The sequence below is a fragment of the Nannospalax galili genome, unplaced genomic scaffold, assembly GCF_000622305.1.
Source record: "Nannospalax galili isolate Female #2095 unplaced genomic scaffold, S.galili_v1.0 scaffold506, whole genome shotgun sequence".
Taxonomy (NCBI): domain Eukaryota; kingdom Metazoa; phylum Chordata; class Mammalia; order Rodentia; family Spalacidae; genus Nannospalax; species Nannospalax galili.
The window spans coordinates 300,453-323,161 of NW_008353883.1; the positions used below are offsets into that span (position 1 = coordinate 300,453).

The 22,709-nt window shown below is 47.5% G+C and overlaps 1 protein-coding gene across 1 annotated transcript; it reads left to right on the top strand.

Moving 5' to 3' along the window:
- The first annotated feature begins 19,755 nt into the window (after positions 1 to 19,755).
- Chst2 (carbohydrate sulfotransferase 2) lies at positions 19,756 to 22,367 on the top strand. The gene is made up of 2 exons (XM_008850976.3): positions 19,756 to 19,885; positions 19,991 to 22,367. The coding sequence occupies exon 2, from the start codon at positions 20,173 to 20,175 to the stop codon at positions 21,763 to 21,765; it is 1,593 nt and encodes a 530-aa protein (XP_008849198.1). The 5' UTR covers positions 19,756 to 19,885; positions 19,991 to 20,172; the 3' UTR covers positions 21,766 to 22,367.
- Positions 22,368 to 22,709: the final 342 nt, after the last annotated feature.

Consider the following 22,709-nt stretch of genomic DNA (forward strand, 5'->3'; position numbering starts at 1 on the left):
TCTTCAAATTAATTTACTTGGTATCATATTAATTTTTAACTATAATTTCATGCACAATAAAAATGTTAAATTAACACCAACATATTTTTTCAGGCTAAAATATTCTCTCTTTAATCTACAACATGTTTCCTGGTACTAAAATATATAAATTAATTTTAAGTAACTCCCTATCTCTGTCTCAACCTACCTATCTCTCTCTCTCTCTCTCTCTCTCTCTCTCTCTTTCTCTCTCTCTCTCACACACACACATACACACACACCACTGCCCTTCTGGGACTCTACTAAACCTCTACTAAACCACCACCCTTCTAAGGCTCATCTTCCCTCACCATCTACTAAACCTCGGGATCAACTTGTTCCACAAACTTCCCTCCCTTCTGGCTCACTGCGGTTTTTTCTGCTTTTCTCCCATCCCAATCCTTGTACTCTGTCTCCATCTACTGGCTGGTTGTGCCATGCTCTCATTGCAGGGTTTTCTGCTCCTCTCGCTTGCTTTGAAATCACATGTGTTGGAAAAACCCCTTCCTTTCTCTAGATATAGGACACTGTTTCCAGAGATAGGAACACGCACTACTTCCTGTCCAGGACAGGATTTCACCTTTCCTCTTCCTGATGATGTGATTGTGGGACGCCGCCTTCTGGGACTTGGAAATAACTCAAAAATAACTCGAACCCATGCAGCAAAAAAGGATGGTTTCTTTTGATGCCTGGTTCACCTCGTTCTCATTTTGCGTGACTGATGCCAAACCCCTTTTCCTCTTAGTCCCTCCCCATCTCTCTCTTCCTCATCGGCTGCGCTTTCCTGCCCGGACTCATGATCCTGCTTCCACTCCCTATGGAGAGAGGATTTTCTTTGTCTCCCACTTGCTCGGTTCTTTCTCTATCTTCTCTTCACTCTGTACTTAATCTGTCACTATGGGAACCATCTACTCAAAGTCTCAGGGTCTCACACCTCTTGTCTTCTTAAATGCTTAAAACAACTAGGACTTTCAGATACAATCAGGCTAAAATGCCTGAAGTTCCTGTGCACCACTGCCTGGCCTCAGTACGAGTTAGACAATAACTCTGTTTGCCAGACACTGGAACCTTAGAATTCAATATTTTGAAGGATTTAGAAAATTTCTGCTATCGTAAGGACAAGCAGTCTGAATTACCATACAGCCAAGCTTCCTTTGATCTCCGTGCTAATCCCTCTCTCTGGGTCCCATGTTCTTCCCATCAGGTTCTTCTGGCTAAGACAGTTTCATGGGATCCCAACCCACCAGGGGCCTCCCCTGCCACCCCCCACCCCCCACCTCAGCTTTTAATCCTACCATAGCCGATGAACTGCCTCTGATTAGGACCCAGGCCCAACCTCCTCCTGCTCCCCAGCCTGAGGCACAGCCAAGTCCTCCCCTGCTCTCCCCTTGCTATTCTCTCCCTTACCTTCCACTCCAGGGACCAACCCAGCTCCCCTCCTTTTTCCAATTCGAACTCCTTCTCCACGCCACGATCGTCCCTGTCTCCGGCACCACTCTAAGTTTGTCATTGGCTCTTCTTCCACTGACTCTCCTCTACTTGAAGAAATCCAAAACCTTAAACATCTTGCAAATATTCCATAGTCTCCCCTATTCTGGCATCTAGCTCAAATAACCAGTTTATCCCTCCTGTATCTACTTCTACTTCAATTACAGACCCTGCCTCCGATGCCCCTGCCCCTGCATCTCCTCATGGACAGGACACCCCTCCCATCTCTCCCACTCTGGCCTCTTCCTGGGACTCCTCCCAACCCCTCTCCTATGTCAAGCCATACTCGCTCCCACACCCAGTCTCACCCCCCTGCCCATGGTATCCTTCCCCTCCGGGAGGTGGCAAGCATGGACGAGATGGTCAAGGTCCATGTCCCTTTATCTCTTGGAGATCTATCTCACCTCAAACACAAAATAGGCTACTTTATCTATCACTTACCACTAAACTGATGTAATAAGAAACCAACACTGGGTGTGTTGACTCATGGCTGTAATCCCAGCACACAGGAGCAGAGACAGGTAGATTGCTGTGAGTTCAGGGCTAACCTAAATAGCAAGTTCTAGGTATCCATAGCAAGTTTCAGGACAGTTTGGACTACAAGAGTAAGACCTTTCTGAAAATCAAACAAAAAGGAAAAGAGCATAAAGAATTTGTTTAGTAATCTGGAGCCAGACAGAATGGAGTGAAACTGCTTTATTCCTTGTTGGAAACTAAACCCTGTAGTACAGAGAAGCTAATGGCAGAAAATTAGTATTACTCTTGTGGCCCTAAAATGAAACCCAAACTTGAAAGCCAACTGGATTTAATAAACCACAGAGTTCATGACCTAGTGTAAACAAAAAGGGTAACATGGTACTCAAAATAGAAAGTGTAATATACAAATAAAACTTCCATTTGGGCCTCCATGTATGACCAACCTGAGTGCAGCCAAATCACATGCAGATCAGCTGCTGTCTACTTGACTGTGATTGGAACACTCCACACAGGAAAATGAGTTCAGAGGGTAGAATTTGTATTATGTCAGGGAGACACTGAACTGAGCCACCAGAGGTTAATGAAGCGGTTAAACCAAGAAAAGGTACAAAATCAATTTTACAGCTAGGATGTTTGTACATTCCTTCCTTCATTCCCTCAACAAATATTTGGTCAGCGTGTTCCCCCCTGTATGCAAAGCAATCATGCTAAGTCCCAATGCAGTTTTAGCTACACACCACAGCACTATCAAGTGTTGTGATTGATTTTTCCTGTGCCAATATGTCTATTTTGCATGTCGGCTAAAATATAGTCCTTGTCTTTGAGAATCTTAAATTTGTGGAGCAGTGTTTCTTAAAGAATAGGAACCTCGGGAGCTAGAGAGATGGCTCAGTGGTTAAGAGCACTGGCTGCTCTTCCAGAAGACCCCAGTTCAGTTCTCAATACTCACATGACTGCTCACGTCAGTCTGTAACTCCAGTTCTAGAAGATCCGACACCCTCTTCTGGTCTCCTCAGGCATTGCACAACATGGGTGCACTTACATGCAGGCAAAACACTCATACACATAAAATAAAAAATTATGGCTCAGCAGTTAAGAGTACTGACTGCTCTTGCAGAGGACCCAGTTTTGATTCCCAGCACCCACATGGTGGCTACGAACTGTCCTTAACTCCAGTTCTAGGGGCTCTGACAGCCTCTTCTGACCTTCAAGGTATTGCATGACACGGGTGCACTCACATACATGCAGACAATACACTCATACACATAAAATAACAATAACAAAATATTTTAAAAAATACAAAATTAATAAAATTAGTAAATTGAAAAAGAATAGGAACTTAGTACTTAAAGTGTACAAGATAGTTTTCAGAAGAGTGAGAAATGCTTTTCAGGTTTAGTCAGGAATAGTTTGTTTTTAGCAACTGTCTAGTAGTTAATGTCTACTCCCTTTAAACACAAAGCAAAGCAGGGAACATGTGTAAGCCTTTGATAGGCTGTGCCAAACCAGAATTTAGTAATTTCCTCTTGTTTTTGTTATTTTGCTGTTTTACTTGTATTTCTGTCACATGATAATGGTTTCCCATTTATAGTGGTGCTATATAATTTCGATTTAAAATAAGCAGATTGAGTCAGATGGAAGCAAGCATCAAACACACGATAAGGGAAGAAGTTGCTGCACATGGCAGAGAGAATGAACGTGGCAGAGGAATGGAGGAAGATTAGGGAAGTCCACAGGAGAAATGAGCCAAGCACACACATCTCACGTCATAAGCTCAGTAGTCCAGACGTGAGCTGAGGAAGTTGCTCTGGGCACTGGCTGCCCCTCTTCCTGTAGGAATTCTGGAAGGCTCCCGAGAGGAGGTTTTCCATGAGTGGACGTGGCCATTGATACATAGGGTTTTCCAAATGGAGAGGTTTCTATAAGAAGGCCAGTATCAGGCTGTGTGCTGCAGTTGATGGTGATCCTCCAACTTAAGTAGGCATGAGAACCAGGAAGATTTTTCCAATGTCTCATTCCCAAGCCCCACCCTTGGAGTTAAGGATTCAGCGAGTGGGTGGGGGGAGCAGTCCAGTCTCACCTTGAGAAGGTCTTGTGACCACTTGGGAGAGCCTGAGTCTAGATCAGTTCAGAACTGCAGGGCTGACAGAAGGCACTGAGCATGGGGGCCCCTTGGTAAGTGGTCTTCCACTTGCTGTTCCTGTGGGCTGCTTCCTGTTTCCTTTGCTCTTGACTGCAGGCAGCGCCTGCTGTTTGGCAGGTTTCTGTATCCTCATGCTGCCCACGAGGCTTACCTGCACGCTTGCTACGATTAGGCAGCATTTCTTTGGGAGTCATTGGGAGGAGAATGTGTGGATGGAAGAGGTTTGCATTGCTCTGTTCTCTACCTAAGCCTAGCACAAAGCTAGGCATTCATTGCTCCTTGGAGGACACTGTAAAATGAGGATGCTAAAATTCTGCCAGGCCTGGCTATTTATGGGCAGCATTAGTGTTACATTTCCTGGCTTCTTGAAATTTCCATCCTTCTCTAGTGGGAGATTATAAGGACTGGCATCTGCAAATTGCTTTGAGAGCCAAGCATGGTTATGCAAGTAGGTGGCATTGTCTGCCCTCCACTGACAGCAAGACTTAGTGCTGCGGTAGGAGGGGGGTTGTGGGTAAATAAAGACTTTTCAAATTAGGAGGAACCATGGGATCAAACCAAATGTGAGTCCCAAATACACACAGTGCATCTTCAGCACTTTGCCTTAAACTGCCAGATGGATAATTTTCTGTTTGGGGATTACAGTGTGGGTTGTTTCCTAGGATGTAAGATTGCTGACCCAGGCTGGGACAGTGGACAGGCTGTGGGCACATCTGTAGCGACTGAGCACACATTACTAAAGGTTTCCAGAAGAACATAAGTAATCAATTGCCTGCCTGAGTGATGTGGGAGTCTCACGAGTGCCATACACACCCAAGCTCCTGGTTAACATGACTGGCCAGGTCCAGCTGTTTGCAGAAACAGTGCCATTTAGCCGAAGCAGGGTCTAAATGGCACTGTCTCTCTTGGGTTTCTCTGCAACACGGCATTCCAAGTGGAAAGGCCACATGTGAGAGATGGCTTCCCCGGATGCTGTCCCCAGTGACACCAGTGAGGATGCGACTGTGATGAACACATAGTTGTACACAGAACCGCACAAGAGTCGGAGTCAGAGCCTCCAGAACACTGCATGCATGTGAACAAGGAGCATTCTTTTCCACCAGCAAGAGAGGGTTCCCTTCTGTTGTCAGTGCTGGCTCTCCCCCTGTGTCACAACTGTCATCTGTTAGGCATAAAACCATGCATTGTGGCGTTAAGGCTGCATTCTCTGGACTCAAAGCTACGAACTGGTGCAGAAGGAACATTCATGTAGCAGTGAACGACTGTGAACAAATTTAAGGCCCACTGGTCAGAGAAGATGGGTTTGGGGTAGGGCGCAAAGTAGCCACCATTTTAAAATAATAATAGAAAAGTAAATCTAGATAAAGCCAGATTTTGTCCCCTCCCCCCCCAAATCAGAACATACCTTTACTATCATAAATTCCCAGTTTCTTACATTGCATTGAAATGTCAAGTTAGCTTGATCCTGAAGTAAATGACACAGTGGACATTGACTAAAGATGAAAAACAAAAACAAATATATATTTTCTCAGGAAGACAGTGGGGGGAGGCATTTAGGTGTTTGTTGAACTGGAATTTGACCCATGGCATTAAAATGCAGATTGTCTCCAAATCTCTAAGTGGGACATGGATTTGCAGAAGAGATTTTTTTTTCCAGTCTAAGAACCTGTGTCCTAACAACGAAATGGTGGCATAAAAATAGACAGTTAACAAGGTAGAGAGAAATAAACAGTTCCCCACATCAACAAAACACTCTGTGCTCTAGAAATGGAAGTGGCAGAAAACTAAGCTTGAGCTGAAAGGTTGCTCTTTTGAAGCAAGCAGAACTGCATGTGACATCGTGACTGGAAAGAGGTCTGCTGGAGGCGGGTGCATCAGTGGAAACTGATGGTATATTCTGAGCCAAAAGTGTACTGCTTTACACCATGTAAGTGACGTAAAGCATAAAGTGACGTAGATTATAACGAACTGACGCAGAACTCTGGAGATGACTGGAAGCTGAACAGGGGTGGCAATGAGGAAGTATTAACCAGAGAGCGGAGAAGGTGCAGAACCAAAATGTGTTTTGAACACTTTTTTTCTTTTATTTTAAATTACGTGTTTGTGTGTCTGTGTACAAGTCTGTGCATGTGAGTGTAGAGGCCAGAAGAAGGTGTTAGTCCCCTGGAACTGGAGTTACGGTTGGCTGTGAGCTGCCCGATGTGGGTGCTGGGAACTGAATTCGAGTCTTCCGCAGAGCAGTATGTGCTTTTAACTGCTGAGCCATCTCCCCAGCCTCTGAGCAGCTGCTTTCTTTAACCCTTTTCCTTCTTGGATTTTCTGTCTTGTGACATCAAACAAAGGTTGTATGAGACTGCACATTCCACTGTATTCACCAATGTTCGGTAGGAACTGGATCCGTAAGCATGGAGATCGCCTATGGAAATTCTGTCTCTAAATAGTTTATCTGTAAGTTTCAAGAGTTGAAGTAACATTGCCTTGAATGGAGTTTGCTTTTGCTTGTGGCTATGTGCGCCGTGAGGCTCATGACAAGCCCAGAGTACTCATCCTCACAGAGAATGGATGTGACAGTGTGCTGCTACTGTAATTAAATGCTGCTATAATTTCCCTTTCTTTCTGTTTAACACAGGCAAACCAGTTATCTTTATTGCTTTTGATACATATGGGAAGTTGACAGTGATGGACTTATTCAGGGAATTTGCAAGCATTGCTTTGCATATTTTAATACCAAGGGCTTCACACTGTTGCACAGGTTGTGTCTTGCACTACAACTCCAGGGCAGGAAGCCATTGGCTCTGAAATCCATCTGCTTCTGCTCTCTGCTTATGTACACTGGCCTAGGGCTATAAGGTTGCAGTAAGTGTGTGTGTGTGTGTGTGTGTGTGTGTCTGTGCATGTATGTGCCATGGCTCCCTTTTAACTCCATGAGGCCACTGCATGAGCCAGTACATGTTCATAAGTTTCTACTGGCCACCTGCTAACCTCATGCAACAGAAAAGGGCAGGGGGAGAAGCAGAGCTACTCACCTCGCAATCCTAATTTACAGTTAGCGTTTACTCATGTTGAGGTACTGCTGTGGCCTCTTGTGCACATTAGATGCTAATGTAGGCTCTGCCACGTCTTGTGCTCCAGGGTGCAGACCAATGTTTGGGATCTTGTTTGCACTGCATGTTCTGACTTGGCAAACCTGGGCCTTGAGACCCAATGGCTAATTTTGATTTGTATCCACTGGCCACACTTTGAGGAGCAAGGTCCAGCGGGTGTCAAGGCCAATGAAACTTCCAGTAGATTGTGGTTGTGCCAGACCCCTTCCTATGTGCTGATCATGGAACCCTCTTGTCTGGCTATCTGACCCTACAAATGTTGGCCAGGACATACTCCCTAAGATATCACTGATGTCCCTGCCAGAAACAGTAAAGATATTGCTAGAGCACCTGCCTAAAGACCAGAGCCGTCTTTCACCTGCCTTTCATCCTCCCTGGAGAGCACAGGCTTTCACCACACATTTCTGGCATGATTTATCAAGCACCCCGAAGTCTTCTGTGTTCTCTCCAGCTCCTCCTAGCTGTTCTGTGAAATGCCTTTTAAACAGGCAGAAAACTCAGGCCCAATGTGATATCATACTTTGACCAAGAACATAGCTCTATAAAATTAACTTGTAGGGAATGAAATCTAGGTTTGATTTCAAATCCTGTCAGTGAGTTTCTGCATCCTGTTTCTAAATTTCAAGGAAGTGAACTCTTTCCGTCAATAGAGAGGAGTTTCCCACTGGAAATCTCTTACAATCTGTGGGACACTGAAGGTCTGGAGTGTCATTAGAGGTGTCCTTTCATTTGTTTGGAACAGGACTCTATTACTGTGGGGTCCAGGGATGTTTCTCAGATCTCTTACTAGTATGACATTCTCACTCCTGCCTGACAGTGATTCTGGTGACTACTTATTTTCAAAGCATTGCTGATCATGTACTAAAGTCTCATGGTCAAAGCTCCTACGGGTTTACAAATGTTGGGATCAACATATAGTGTGAGAGTCATTTCTCCTGAGTAACTGGGACCAAGTGGGGGAGGATCTAGGACATCCACAGGGTAGGGGTATAAGCACCTCTGTGAGCAGGTCCCAGACTTCTAAGCACCCACAGCCAGGAGCAGGCCCCAAGGAGACAGGAAGCCGAGTTCCAGGTAGGGACAAGGGGCAGTTGTTTGAGCAAGGCACACTATATATCCCAAGGACACCCCCACTAATGGGCTCGTGATTCATGCAGTACTGAAGAGGAAAGCCCAGGGAGAGAAGAAATGATCATTTTACAGCTGAGGCTAGCAGAAGACACAGCTTTTAAAAAATTTTTATTTATTTTTACTGCGGTTGGAGGTGCTTGACATGGAGCCGTGGGAAGGGGTGATGGATGGAAGCCAGAAGTCTTACACCCTAGCAGTGGTTTCTCCCGGAAGTCTTTCCCATCCACTCTGCGTGAGAAATGCACTGTAAAGCATGCTGAGGAGACAGCAGGTGCTCCAGCGCAGTGGATGTCTGGCTTCTGGGAACCAGCACCTTCCTTTTTATGCTGCCGTTGTTTTTACTGTACAGACATATTTAAGGACATATTGTACTTTTTCTATCACATAACTTTTTAGGAACCCACAAAAACCCATTCAACAAACAGGTACTGCATATTTATTTATATGCCAGGCTCTGTAATTCCCTTTGTTGGAAATAAAGCAGCAAACAAAGAAACCATGTGAACAAACCTTGGGAAGGAATTTTTTCTTGGGTTTATTTAGCAAAGCTATTGATCTCTGAAGAAGCTTTCCTTCTTTACTGTGCTTGCTAGGAAGCTCAGAGCCAGGCTCTCTGACTGACCTCAAGAAATTGCTCAAGATCTTACAGAATGAATTTGCATAGACTGTACCCTTGGTTTCATGCTGTTATCCTTTTGATCATCTTTCTTTTTTTTTTTTTTTGTGGACCGATTTATGCCCCTGCTATCTTTTTTTTTTTTTTCCCCAATAGGAGCTTATAGTCAAACAATATTAAAAGAGCCCAGCAGGTCTTTGGGGCAGAGAGCAGACACTGGTGGTGAGATGTGGTTTAGAAGTAAATATCAAATATCACTGGGAAAATACACTGCTAGGTGAGGCAGCACTGGCTGCATAGGGCCCAGGGGAGCAGCTGGCCAGGACAGATGAGAAACAAGGCCAGGAGAGGGGTCAGAGGTGAGGCTATTGACACTAGTGTGGGGCTGGGATAGTTTCTTAGTGTGACTAGATGGCCACCAGTACTTAAAGGGAGAAAACACTGTTGTAAGGGTGGTTGGAAAAGGTGCAGAAACAAACACATGACTGCAGCAAAATCTGTCATTAGACAACAAGCTGCCAGGTCAGTTAGGAAGTTTTGATTTTAACAGAAATGGACCCTGAAGAATGTGATGGAAGGGAAACAGAGAATCGTGAAAGCACTTGGGGGACAGCATGCCGATTCTAAAGAAAAAACTAACAGGCTTGAAGGAGACAGGACCCCTTTGGAGAGTATAGTGGGTTACCTCTTTAGGGTTGTCAGGTTTGGATGAGAAGGCAACACTATATCCCATATTTTGGACTTTCTGATGAAGATTCAGAGTGCTGGACATGTGATAGGAGCCCCCCATAAGCAGGAGAAGTGAGTGAGTGAAGGGGCGGATGATGAAATGTCTTGAAGAGAGTGCCTCACTGACTGAGTTGGGGAGAGCATCTTGCCTGAAGATCCCACCAAAGCCAGACAATGGAATAAACTGTTTCACTTACTTACCAGGAGAATGGAGGCTGTGCTTGAAGAACCTAATGGAATGTTCACCTTAGACTCGAGCATGGCTGGTGGGCTAGAGAAGATGCTTGTTCTGGTTGTGGCAGCAGAACACTTCTTGCTCCAGTTAGCTAGCCCCTGCCCTTTAGTGCCCAGCTTCTTAATCTGTGTGTGTGTGTGTGTGTGTGTGTGTGTGTGTATGTGTGTGACAAAACACTTGGTATCAGTAAAGGGTATCTGAACATACAAGGACCAAGAAATAATTCACAATCAGATGCATCATGATCCAGGCTGTTTCTGGCAGTGCTTGTATTGCACAGTGACTTCACTACAACCTCGTTCTGAACACATAACATGAGCACTGTGCACTGTGCATGTTGGTACACTGTGCAACACCAACCAACGCTGCCTGAAACAGCTCAGATTCATAACCACTGTACACGATGAAGTGCATTTTTCCTGTACAAGCAAAGTTTTCTGCTCTTACAGAAATATATTTTAGTTATGGAAAACAAAGACAACAATTTCCTACCATCATTTCTCAGCACATGCTAAATTAGTATATCTTTGGATTATGTTAGAATGTCTGAGTTAAAATTTTTCTTTTCTTTTTTTTAGTTTGAGTCAGGGCCTTCCTGTATCCCCAGCTAGTCTGAAACTTGATATGTAGACCAGACTGGCTTTGATCGCATAGAGATATGCTTGCCTCTGCCTCCCAAGTACTGGGGTGAAAGTCTTGTGCCACCACACCTGGCTACAAATTTCCTTTTGAATTGCTGACCTTAGTTTCATAAAATATTGCTAAATGAACTTTGGCTTGGGATTAGGAATGAACTGCCCACAGTTTATGAAATGGCCGTATACAGATTTTAGGTATTCATATTATGTATTTAGGCAAAGTAATGTTCTCAGCATTGATGATTATAAAATTAAAATATCAATCAGCTATGAAAATGTTGCAGATGATCTGTATCTTGCAGTATCACATGTGGGCCAAGATTTAATTCTTCATATAAAAACAAGCACATTCAGCTCATTAATATGTGTTATGGCTAATCTTGATTGTCAACTTGAGAGGAGTTAGAACCGCGATGGAAACAAACCTCTGGGCATGTTTGTGAGGGATTTTCCAGATTAGGGTAATTGAGGTGTGAAGGCCGACCCTAAATGTGGGTCGCACCACTCTATGGGGCCGAGGTCTTGGACTGAGTGAAACAGTGAAAGAGAGCTGAGCAGCAGCATTAATTTTTCTTCCTGACTGCAGATGTGAGTAACCAGCTGCCCCAAGTTCCTGCCACGATGACTTCACCACGAACTACGAGCTGAAACAAACCCTTCCTCCTTACGTTGCTGTTGTCAGGTGTTTTGCCACAGCAAGGAGACAAGTGACTAATACAGAGAAACTGTTACCAAGAAGCAGGGCTGTTGCTGTGATGAACCTGTGAGGTTTATAGGTCTCTGGAACTAATTTACAGGAGGGATATGGAAGGGTTTGGAACTTTTGGCTAGCTAAGCCTTAGAATAAAGTAGGCAGAGCTTAAGACAGGCCATTCTGGTGGGAGTTCAGAAGACCAGAATACCAGGAGAAAGTTGACAGTGGAGGCCTAGCTCATGACATTTCAGAGGGGAACAAAGACTCTATCAAGAACCTGGTTGGAGGTTGTCAATAGTCTGGCAAAGAATCTGTTTCTTCCCATGTCTTGAGAACATAGGAGTAATGGACTAATTTGTTTGGCAGAAAACTTCAAGACAGCATAGCATTCAAGCTGTGGCATGGCTGCTGCTTATTTCTCTCATCTGGGTCTACCATGAGAAAGAGCAAAAACTGGAGCAGAAAGATAGCAGCCGTAACTATTCAAGAGATTAGTGCTGGGGCTGGAGAGATGGCTCAGTGGTTAAGAGCACTGGCTGCTCTTTCAGAGGACCTGGACTCAGTTCCCAGCACCCACATGATGGCTAACAACCATCTGTAGTTCCAGTTCCAGAGGATCTGATGCCCTCTTCTATCCTCTGCAGGCATTGCATGCACATGGTGCACCTACATACATGCAGGCAAAACACTCAGACACATAAAATAAAAATAAATAAAAAATTAAAAATTTAGAGATTAGTGCCATTAAAGAGACTACAGAAACCACAGGAAAGATGTCCTGTGGGCAAGACCCCATTCATCTAAGGCTCCCTGTTGTGAAAATGAAAATTCATTTGAAAGATGACAGCTTGAACTGAGAATGCTGCTGAAGGGGTTCCCTGCTTCTCAAAAATCAACTCTTCTGGAGAAGTGTTTCCTCAGGGTCAACATATAGAAGCTGATGCAACTGTGGTCCAAGGAGGGTAGGCTCCATCTGCCTGGCAGCAGAACTTGCCGGTGTCATCGATATGGAATTAGTTTGAAGACATGGAACATGCAGAATTGAAGAGGTCATGAAGACTTATGTCACAGCTCCATAGAGCTGTTGAGGCCATACAGTATGTGTCAGGGTTGGTGTCCCTGTGAAAAGGCCTGGAGAAGCCACTCCATGAAGCTGTGAAGGTAAAGCCCAAGTTACAATGAAGACCTCAGGGTGTGGCAGATGCCAGAACCATGGGATGTCTGCTAAGAAAAGCTTAAAGGGGTGGAACACACCTAAGAAAGAGGCTTATGTGCGCTACAAGCAGCAGAGCTGGAGGGGCAGGGCTACCAAGCTGTTAATAATGCAGATAGTTCCATCATGAGTCCTACATGCCAAACATGGGTGGCAGGATTTTGTTTTTGCTGCTGGATTTTGGTCTTGTTTTGGTCCAATTATTTCTTACTATGTCTCTATTCTTCTGTGTGGGAATAGGAATGCTTATTCTGTGCCATTGCTCTTTTTTTTAGCCTCAGCTGTCCTGGAACTCACTATGTAGACAAGGCTGGTCTTGAACTCACAGAGATCTGTCTGCCTCTGTCTCCTGAGTGCTGGGATTAAAGGCATGCACCATCACCCCCAGCTCTTGTGCCATCCTTTTTAAGTTTACAGGAGCTCACACTTAGGAGACTTCCTTGAGTCTCAGAAGAGACTCTTCACTTACATTTTGAAGAGCTGGGACTGTTAAAGATTATAAGGACTTTTGAAGTTGGCCTGAATGGCATTTTGCATTCTGAAATGGCAGTGAGTCTGTGAGGACAAAGAGTAGAGGGTTGTGGCTTAAAAGTGATGTGTAAGCCAGGCATGGGCACATGCCTTTAATCCCAGCACTTGGGAGGCAGAGGCAGGCAGATCTTTGTGAGTTTGAGGCCAGCCTGGTCTACATATGAGTTCCAGGGCAGCTGGGGCTACAAGGAGACCCTGTCTCAGAAAGACAAAAAAAAAAAAAATTTTGTATAAAAAAAAAAAAAATTAAAAAAGTGATGTGTTTTGAATGTCAAGTTGATGAGGGATGGAGTTGTGATGGTTAATCTTGATTGTAAACTTGATGGGATTTAGAATCGCCATAGAAACAAATGTGAGCATGTCTTTGAGGGACTTTCCAGATTAGGCTCATTGAGATGGGAAGACTCACCCTAAAAATGGGTGGCACTGTTCCATGGGTTGGGGTCCTGGATTGAGGAAAAAGGAGAAAGGGAACTACAAAGCATGCAGCATTTTTCTCATTCTGCTTCCTGAATGTGGATGCAAAGTAACCAAATGCCTCAAGCTCCTGACACCTTGACTTCCCCACCATGATGGACTGTACCCATGAACTGTGAGCCAAAACAAACCCTTCTTTCTTAAGCTGCTTTTGTCAAGAATTTTATCCCACCAAGACTAGCAACTAATACAGCATAGACTTTTACTTTCATCTTTGATAAATGGTTAAATGGTATGTGTATTAAAGGATTGTTTTAAAATAAATTTCTTTATCATTATTTTAGTATATGTTTGAATTACATAGTACTCTTTATATCTATGTATCTAGAGTTATATAAAAATTATCCAGGCAGAAAAAGGTTATGGGTAAAACATGCTTAAGAAGCCCTGAACTAGGGTCTAAAAGGATAAGAACAGCTGCAGAAACAAACAAAACAAAAAACAAAACAAAGCAAAACACTAAGGCTTTGTTGACAGCCTTCAAGTTTAGGTGAGACCAGGAGGTAGCCAGCTGAGCTAGGTCAGAAAGGGACAGATGCTGCTCAGTTGAGCAGGTCCAGGTGGGGCTTAGAGAAAAGTGTCTGTAACTAAGGACAACACTAGAGAGGACAACTTGGAAACTAGCTGCATGTTTTTAGAGAAGTAAACCTATGCACATTTCTCCATAGCATCCTTTTTGTGCTTCTTAAAAAATTGCATTTTAAAGTCTAGGTGAAGGAAATGCTTTCCAGTATCAAGTCGGGCAAACTGTTAGGGGACTCCATGGCCTTGCTCACTGGACTCCAGCCTAACTGGACCTCTTGCTGCCTTCTGAAGATACCTTAAGCCAGCATGGTGGTGCACATCTTTAATCCGAACACTTGGGAGCAGAGGCAGGTGGATCTGTGAGATTGAGGCTAGCCTGATCTACATAGTGAGTTTTAGGTCAGTTGGGGCTACAGGGAGACACTATCTAATATATATCTATATCGATCTATCTATATCTATCTATATATCAATCTGGGGGCTGGAGAGATGGCTCAACAGTTAAGAGCAGTAGGCTCTTGCAGAGGCCCTGGGTTCAGTTCCCAGCACTCACACAGTAGCTAACACTTATCCATAACTCCAGCTCCAGGGATCCAATGCCCTCTTCTGGCCTTTTCAAACATTGCATGCATGTGGAGCACTTCCATGCAGGCAAAACAACCGTAATATATATGTATACACACACACACACACACACACACACACACACACACAAAGCAAAACAACCGTAATATATATGTATACACACACGCACACACACACACACACACCCAACTTCATTCCCACTCAGGGTTCTGTGTGTGCTGTGTCACTGGCATGTAATTCTCGTCCCTCAGTTTCCCACGGCAACATTCTCATTCTTTGGAGGGATCACCTCCCCAATATAAATTAGCTGCTCCCAGAACTCATTTCAAATATAATCTTACTTATTTAAATGCATGTACACTCAGTGTCTCCCATTCCTTGAGGGTGGGGACCAGGCCTATCTGTTTCACCCTTACATCTTGTAGAGCTTGATCAGTACCTGGCATCCTGTAGGTACTTAATAAGTGGTCATGAAGTGGACATTATATTCCTGGGATAAACTCAACTTTGTTATAGAGTAATGTCCTTCCCCTCAATTTGATTAGATTTACTTTACTGATGTTTCTATGGTACACACGTTCTCCATCCCCCTCTAATTTCTTTTCACCCCTTCCAGTTAATATCCCCTTAGGATGAGCTGGGGGGAGGGGTCCCCTCTTTTTCTATTGTGTGGATGAATTTGTATAAGATAGAAGCTATCTAGGCCTTGAATGTGTAGTGGAACCTTCTTAAAACCGCTCTGAGCCTGCTGTTTTTCTCATGGGACGTTTTAAGTGACTGCTTCAGTTCCTTAGTAATCCCAGGACTATTCAGGCTATTTCCTTTTGAGATTGTTAAGGAAAAAATTATTCTTGGAACTTGACCATTTCAGCTAAATTTCTAAACTAAATTTAGTAGGAGTGTTTATCACTGGATGTTCTTGGTCTATGTAATAGATATACATACACACAATATACATATATACATAATAAATACAAGAGTCACTTTTAAACTAATGAGAACAGCATGTCTTAAATCAAAGATTTTTAATCTAATTGTGTATACTCAAATTCCACTAGAAATTCGTATTTGTTGAAAATATGGAGGACGGAATGCCTCTCTTAGTGCCCAGGACAGTGTTCTAACGATGGATCTTCTGGGCCCTCAGGTTCACACATAGGAACTAGCCAGGAAGCCCAGCCCATCTTTCCCCAGCTCAGAATCTGGAAGAAGACACTTGAAGATCTCTGCTGCTTCCCCTAGGCTGGGTCCTGGGCTTTCCACACCCCAGAATGTTAGGATTCTCCTTTGTCAGGAGCAGGAAAAAGCCTCAGCAAGTTTCCAGGAATAGTTTTCTTTCTACACAAGAGGCAGCAGAGAAGAAGCTCATAAGGCATCTAGAAGAGATCAAATTTCAGTGAACTAAACAATGTGCTTTTGAAAATCAGGACAGCCCTGTGGCATGAGTGGAGTTTCAGCAAACGAAGTTGTTATATGACTTATTATATGTCTGGGTCATTACTAGATCAAAAGGAAAGAAATTCTAGAACAAACGCAGGAAGGAAGGCATCATCAGGTTTCGGGATGTCATGAGCTGTCACAAAGTTTGGAATTAATCATGACACCACGCAAAATGGTAAAATATTTGCAAGCAAGGAGAGAGTGGAGATGCCAGAACCTGCAAATTTATGCCAGCTGAGCATCACAGCTGAGCCTGTGGAGGCGGCTGACAAATGGAGTTACTATTTTGCCAACTCCAGGAAAGCCTTACACAATTGCAACAAAATTGTTTCTATGCAAACAATTGTTTTTAAAAGGGTCCTTACCTCAAATAACTGCAATTCAGTGCTTTCTGGGTAAGCGCAAACCAGATACTAATCTCAAACTCTTAGAAGCGATTTCTCTTGAAAGTGTGCTGGAGATCATGGTTGTATTGTCCTCTTCTCTTTAGTGCTCTTTCCGACATCAACTTTTTCATGTGACATCACTTCGTTTTTTTTTTTTTTTTTTTGGAGGAGAAAGGGAGAGCAGAGGGAAGAAGGGATATTGAGGCAACACTGGAAGGCAGGCAGGGGGAGCCCAGAAAAGATAGAAGGCAACTCATTTGACATCTACCAGCTTCATTTGTAAACAAGGATTAATGCTTTGGACCTTCCTGGTTAAGTCCCAGGGGTAATGCCATGTGACTTGATACTCTGGAAAGTACATATGAAATTTGATGGGCCTGGGGGATGACTCAACTGGTCAAAGGGCCTTGCCACCAAGCTTGACAACCTGAGTTTGATTCCTGGAGACAGGCCCTCATGGTGGATGGAGTCAACTTCCTCAGGCTGTCCTCTGACCTCCACGCCCATGATGGGGCATGAGGCCCCTCCCCTCAAATTAAAATGTGAAAACAAAGTGAGTTCTGGTCCTCTCTCATCCCAATTTGTGGAAAATCTCTTATAGAAATGCCTCATCGGTGTAGTTTATCAGAACCAAAGGGAAAATCTTCAGCTGAAATCTGCTTCTGACATGGATTTTTCTGAAAAGTGGAACTAAGTCAAACCATTAAATTTTTTTTTCAATTATTATTTGTGTGTGTGTGTGTGTGTGTGAGAGAGAGAGAGAGAGAGAGAGAGAGAGAGAGAACCTACAGGAATTAGTTCTCTCCTTCCACCACATGGGGTTCAAGGATTAAGTTCATCCACTGAGCCATCTCACCTGCCCTAAATCAAGCTATTTTAAATTTTTCTTTAAAACTCTGAAACTAAATCCATAACAAAACATCCCCAAACAAAACATCCCAAACTAGTTAAAACCACAGGGCGAGCGAATTAAGTCAGTTTTCAAGAATCCTTGTACCCAGATCTGTAGGATTCCCTGAAGAAAAATGGAATCAAGAACACACTAAATTGGGCTGGAGAGATAGCTCAGCAGTTAAGAGCTCTGACTGCTCTTGCAGAGGACCTGGGTTTCATCTCTAGCACCCACATGGCGGCTAGGAACCGTCCTTAACTCCATTTCCAGGGGAATCCGATGCTCTCTTCTGACTTTCGTGGCCTTGCACGACAGGGTTGCACTCACATACATGCAGGCAATACACTCATATGCATAAAATAAAAATAATAAATAAAATATATTTAAAAAGAATATATTGGGGCTGGAGAGATGGTTCAGCGGTTAAGAACACTGGCTGTTCTTGCAGAAGACCCGGGTTCGAATCCCAGCACCCACATGGCAGCTAACAACTGTCCTAACACCAGTACCAGGGGATCTGACAGCTTCTGACCTCCGAGGGCATTGCACGACACGGGTGCACTTACCTACATGCAGGCAATACACATATACACATGAAAAAAAGAGAACATATTAAATTTATAAGGGTGTTCTGGTGGAGGGAGGCTGCACCAAATAGTGTCAAGATAATTTTGTAGTAATTCTGTCAAACTTATTAAAACTTCAAAGGGAGAGGAGGCAACCAAGGCCTCCCAGTAGTCCGAATGTTTACCTCTTGGCTGAATTTCCGGACTCTCAGCTACCCACTTTTGAATACTTCTGGGTGGAAACGGGGTTCAGTCTTTCTTGTGCGCCCTCTAACGTCCACCGACCTGCCATCTCCCAGGGCTATCGTAGCTGTCCCCATTTTATGGATCAAGTTGAGGCTACAGTTTTTAGTGTCTCTCTCTCCTCCCGTTAGTTAAAAAAAAAAGTACACAAACGAACAGGAATCAAACTAAAAAGTAACTTTCAACCTCAAACAACGGTTTCTTTTGGGATAAAATTCTCTGATTTCCTCTCTTGGGCTCCAAAGTCAAAGGGCCGGACAAACAATTTGCTGGAAATAAAAACAAAGCGTCAACCCCTCCCCCAGCAGCCAGATTCCCAAGGACTTGGCTCCCACTCCTAGCAGCGCAGGGCCGGCTGGCCGCGAGCATCTGCCCCGGGCGTAGCAGAAACCAAACGGCCTTGTCCGTGTCCAGACCTTGAGCAGAAGGCGCCTCCAGCACACTCGGGGCAACTTGAGCGTCTTCCGTGACCTCGGGGTCGGAAGGATTTATTACTTCCTCCTCCTTGAGGGAGAAACCACAGAACGCCAGGAAAGGGCGATGGGGGACCGGTAGCCGGGGACTCGCGTTCCTGGGGCTCACGGCGCGGCTGGGCGATGCGGCTCCAGCCCTGGGAAGGGACTCCGGGGTCGACCGCTGGGGGTGGGGGTGGGGGTCGAACACGGGTGTAGACCGCTGGGTACATCGGGGGATTTCTGCCCAAACTTTATCACCAACTCTCTCCCAGAGTAGACAGTGGGGCCGAGGCCCGCAGCCACTTAGAATCCAAGTCTCCGGCTGCTGGCGAGCTGCGAGCTTCGCTCCCGCACCCCGCTCCCGGCGCCCGAGTTCAGTTCGGTGACTCGCGGAGCGCTGGAAACCGGGTCGCATCTCTAGTCCCCAAGGAGGTGCGCGGGAGGCAGGAGCTGCGCAGAGGGCGGGTGTGGGACAGGCTGAGGAGGAGGAGGGCAGCGAGGCGAAGGGGAGGAGCCGGAGCGACGGACGGCGGCGCGCACCAACCCGGAGAGGCTGGCAGGAGCCGCGCAGAGGCCGGCGCGTTGCAGGCGCTCCGCGTAGGGGGAGTCGGGTAGCAGCATCCTCCGGGGCGCCGCTTTCGTGCGGCGGCGGCGGGGGCTTCCTCTGCCTCGGGACCTCGTTGGGCAGAAGCGGCCGGGGGCGGGGCGGGCGGGGAGTCAGCGGCTCCAGGTTCCTTTGCCTCCAGCTGCGGGTGCCGGGTCCTTCCGAGGCAGTCCTCGGCCACTGAGCGCCTGGGCTCGCCTGCGCTGGCCGCCCGGGCATCCTCTGGGTGATGGAAGAAGCAGCCGCCGCTGCGGGGCCGCGCTGCGCCCTATCCGCCGGCGGCGGAGAGATGGGAAGGTTCTATGTGCAGAGGCCCAGCGCGAGTGATGGAGAGCCGCTTTGCCGGGAGCTGGGTCCTCTATGAGCCACCCCCACCGTCGCCGCTAGCCTGCTTCGTCCCCCGGAGCCGGGAAGGAAGCTGCGGTCCGGAGAGACTGGAGGAGGCGTCGTTGGGGCCCGGGCGCACGGCGCTCATTGGAGCGCAGAGCAGGGCTCCGGGCCGGGTGAAAGTTTCCCCTCCCGAGCTTCAGGGCGCCGGCTGCCGGGAAAGTCTGTTGGGGGTTAGGGCTGCGGAGTCCAGCGGCTCCATCGAAGGCTCGGCAACCCCCAGCAGAAGAGAGCCGGAGAGAAACCCAGGAGAGTGCTAGCCGGACAGTCCGCCGGCCAGGGCTCCGGGGACGCTCCCGCCGCTCCAGGTGAGTGGGGAGCCCCTAGGCTGGGGGTGGGCGTTGTTCGGGCGGAGGAGGCACTCACTGGGCGACCAGCCGAGGGTCACCCTCTCACTTCGCTTCCTCTTACAGGTACTTCTCCGAACCGCTGCCATGGGAGAGTCGGTCCCGGGTGCCGGGGACCAGCCGCCTCTGCCGCCGCGCCCGCCTCGGATCGGCGGCCCCAGTTCGGGCGCCCGCAGCCGGCCCTCCGCGTACCCCTCCCGGGCTGCAGGGCCGCGTCCGCCGCGTCTCCGGTCCCGGCTGTGCCTGTGATGAGCCGCAGCTCGCCGCGAGGTCTGCCCCCGGGCGCGCTCCCCCGGCTGCTCCCGGCAGCGCCTGCAGCAGCGCCGCGCGCCCTGCTCCCGCCGTGGCCCCGGCGCGCAGGACGCCGCTGGCCTGCGTCCCCACTCGGGATGAAGGTGTTCCGCAGGAAGGCGCTGGTGCTGTGCGCGGGCTACGCGCTGCTGCTGGTGCTCACGATGCTCAACCTCCTGGACTACAAGTGGCACAAGGAGCCGCTGCAGCAGTGCAACCCCGACGCGCCGCTGGCTGCCGCGGCGGGGGCGGCCGGGGGCGGCTGGGGACGGTCGGGGTCGCCGCCTGCCGCGCCAGCCCGCGCTCACCCGCGCGTGGACCCCCGCACCCCGCACCGTCCTTTGGCCGCTGGCGTGGGGCCAGTTCCCGCAGCCGCGGCTGGGGTTTTGGGGGCTGCGGCCCCTCCAGGCAATCGCACAGGAGGCACTGGGGGTGCTAGGGACAAGCGGCAACTGGTGTATGTGTTCACCACGTGGCGCTCGGGCTCGTCCTTCTTTGGTGAACTCTTCAACCAGAATCCCGAGGTGTTCTTCCTCTACGAGCCTGTGTGGCACGTGTGGCAAAAACTGTACCCCGGGGATGCAGTTTCCCTGCAGGGGGCAGCGCGGGACATGCTGAGCGCTCTCTACCGCTGCGATCTCTCCGTTTTCCAGCTCTATAGCCCCGCGGGCAGTGGGGGGCGCAACCTCACCACGCTGGGCATCTTTGGTGCAGCCACCAACAAGGTGGTGTGCTCGTCGCCTCTCTGCCCCGCCTACCGCAAGGAGGTCGTCGGGCTGGTGGATGACCGCGTGTGCAAGAAGTGCCCTCCTCAGCGCCTGGCACGCTTCGAGGAGGAGTGCCGTAAATACCGCACCTTGGTCATCAAGGGCGTGCGCGTCTTCGATGTGGCAGTGTTGGCGCCGCTGCTTCGAGATCCTGCCCTGGACCTCAAGGTCATTCACCTGGTGCGTGATCCCCGAGCAGTTGCCAGCTCTCGCATTCGCTCTCGCCACGGCCTCATCCGTGAAAGCCTGCAGGTGGTGCGAAGCCGGGACCCGAGAGCCCATCGCATGCCCTTCCTGGAAGCCGCTGGCCACAAGCTGGGTGCCAAGAAAGAGGGCATGGGCGGGCCAGCAGACTACCATGCGCTCGGCGCGATGGAGGTCATCTGCAACAGTATGGCCAAAACTCTGCAGACGGCCCTGCAGCCCCCTGACTGGCTGCAGGGACACTACTTGGTGGTGCGGTACGAGGACCTGGTGGGAGACCCGGTTAAGACACTACGGAGGGTGTACGACTTTGTGGGGCTGCTGGTGAGTCCTGAAATGGAGCGGTTTGCCCTGAACATGACCAGCGGTTCGGGTTCCTCCTCCAAACCATTCGTGGTGTCTGCCCGAAATGCAACTCAGGCCGCCAATGCCTGGCGGACCGCGCTCACCTTCCAGCAGATCAAACAGGTGGAGGAGTTTTGCTACCAGCCCATGGCAGTGCTGGGCTACGAACGGGTCAACAGCCCCGAGGAGGTCAAAGACCTCAGCAAGACCCTACTACGGAAGCCCCAGCTTTGAGAGGGGGTTCCCAGGAGATCCGACACCCTGTGGAGACACCCACAAAAAGGATGGTGTTGTGTTTAAACAAACACAGCCCAGACCCAAGCTGAGGAAGCCCACATATTCTATTATAGATATATAATATAAATAACCACGCGGGCACTTGCTGTCGATGTTTTGAGTCAGTGAATTTCAAGGAACAGCCACACACATGCGTGTACACACACACACACACACACACACACACACACACACACACACACTCCCTCAGAAAAGGCAAGACTTGAAAGTTCTGACGAATTGCCCCTCCTGTCCTCTGCCTCTCTTCCCTTCCAATCTCCTAGTTCCTGTCCTCTTTCCCACACCCACCTTCCAATTCAAAGTGGAATGTTGATGAAATCAAGTTCCAGTAACCCAAATCTTGTTTACAAAATTTTCGTGGTATCTGTGAATGTGTAAAAGTAATTTGGATGTCGGGTGGGTGGGTGGAGAAGGGGAAAAGTGGTTCAGGAGCAGAAAGCCCCACTGGGCTGATAAACCAAGGAGACATTCCTCGGAGGTAGGCTTTTGTGTAAACAGCAAAGGTTACATGTAAGTATTAATAAAGAGGATAATAAATACTGTTCTTTTTTATACTGGCCTCTGTTAACTCTGGATTTGCTGGTGTTACTTGTCTTTGTAGGTAAACTGAGAGTTGTGTTCTCACATGTAAATCACAGCCTACCAGGTGCCCAGGAATGGAGCAGATCTTCACTGTTCTACAGCCAAAACCAAACAGCAGTGGGAGAGAAAGCATACACTACTCTCCTGTTGAGGGCTGCATAGAGAAAGGAGGAAGGGAGCCCTTGAGGGTTTGAAGGCTTTTGGTTTGATTACTACTGTATCCAGTTGAGACAGGGAACCTCAAAGCACAGTGTCCTTGTTCTGAAGTGTCCTTGTTCTGAAGTTGGTTCAGAAAAAGG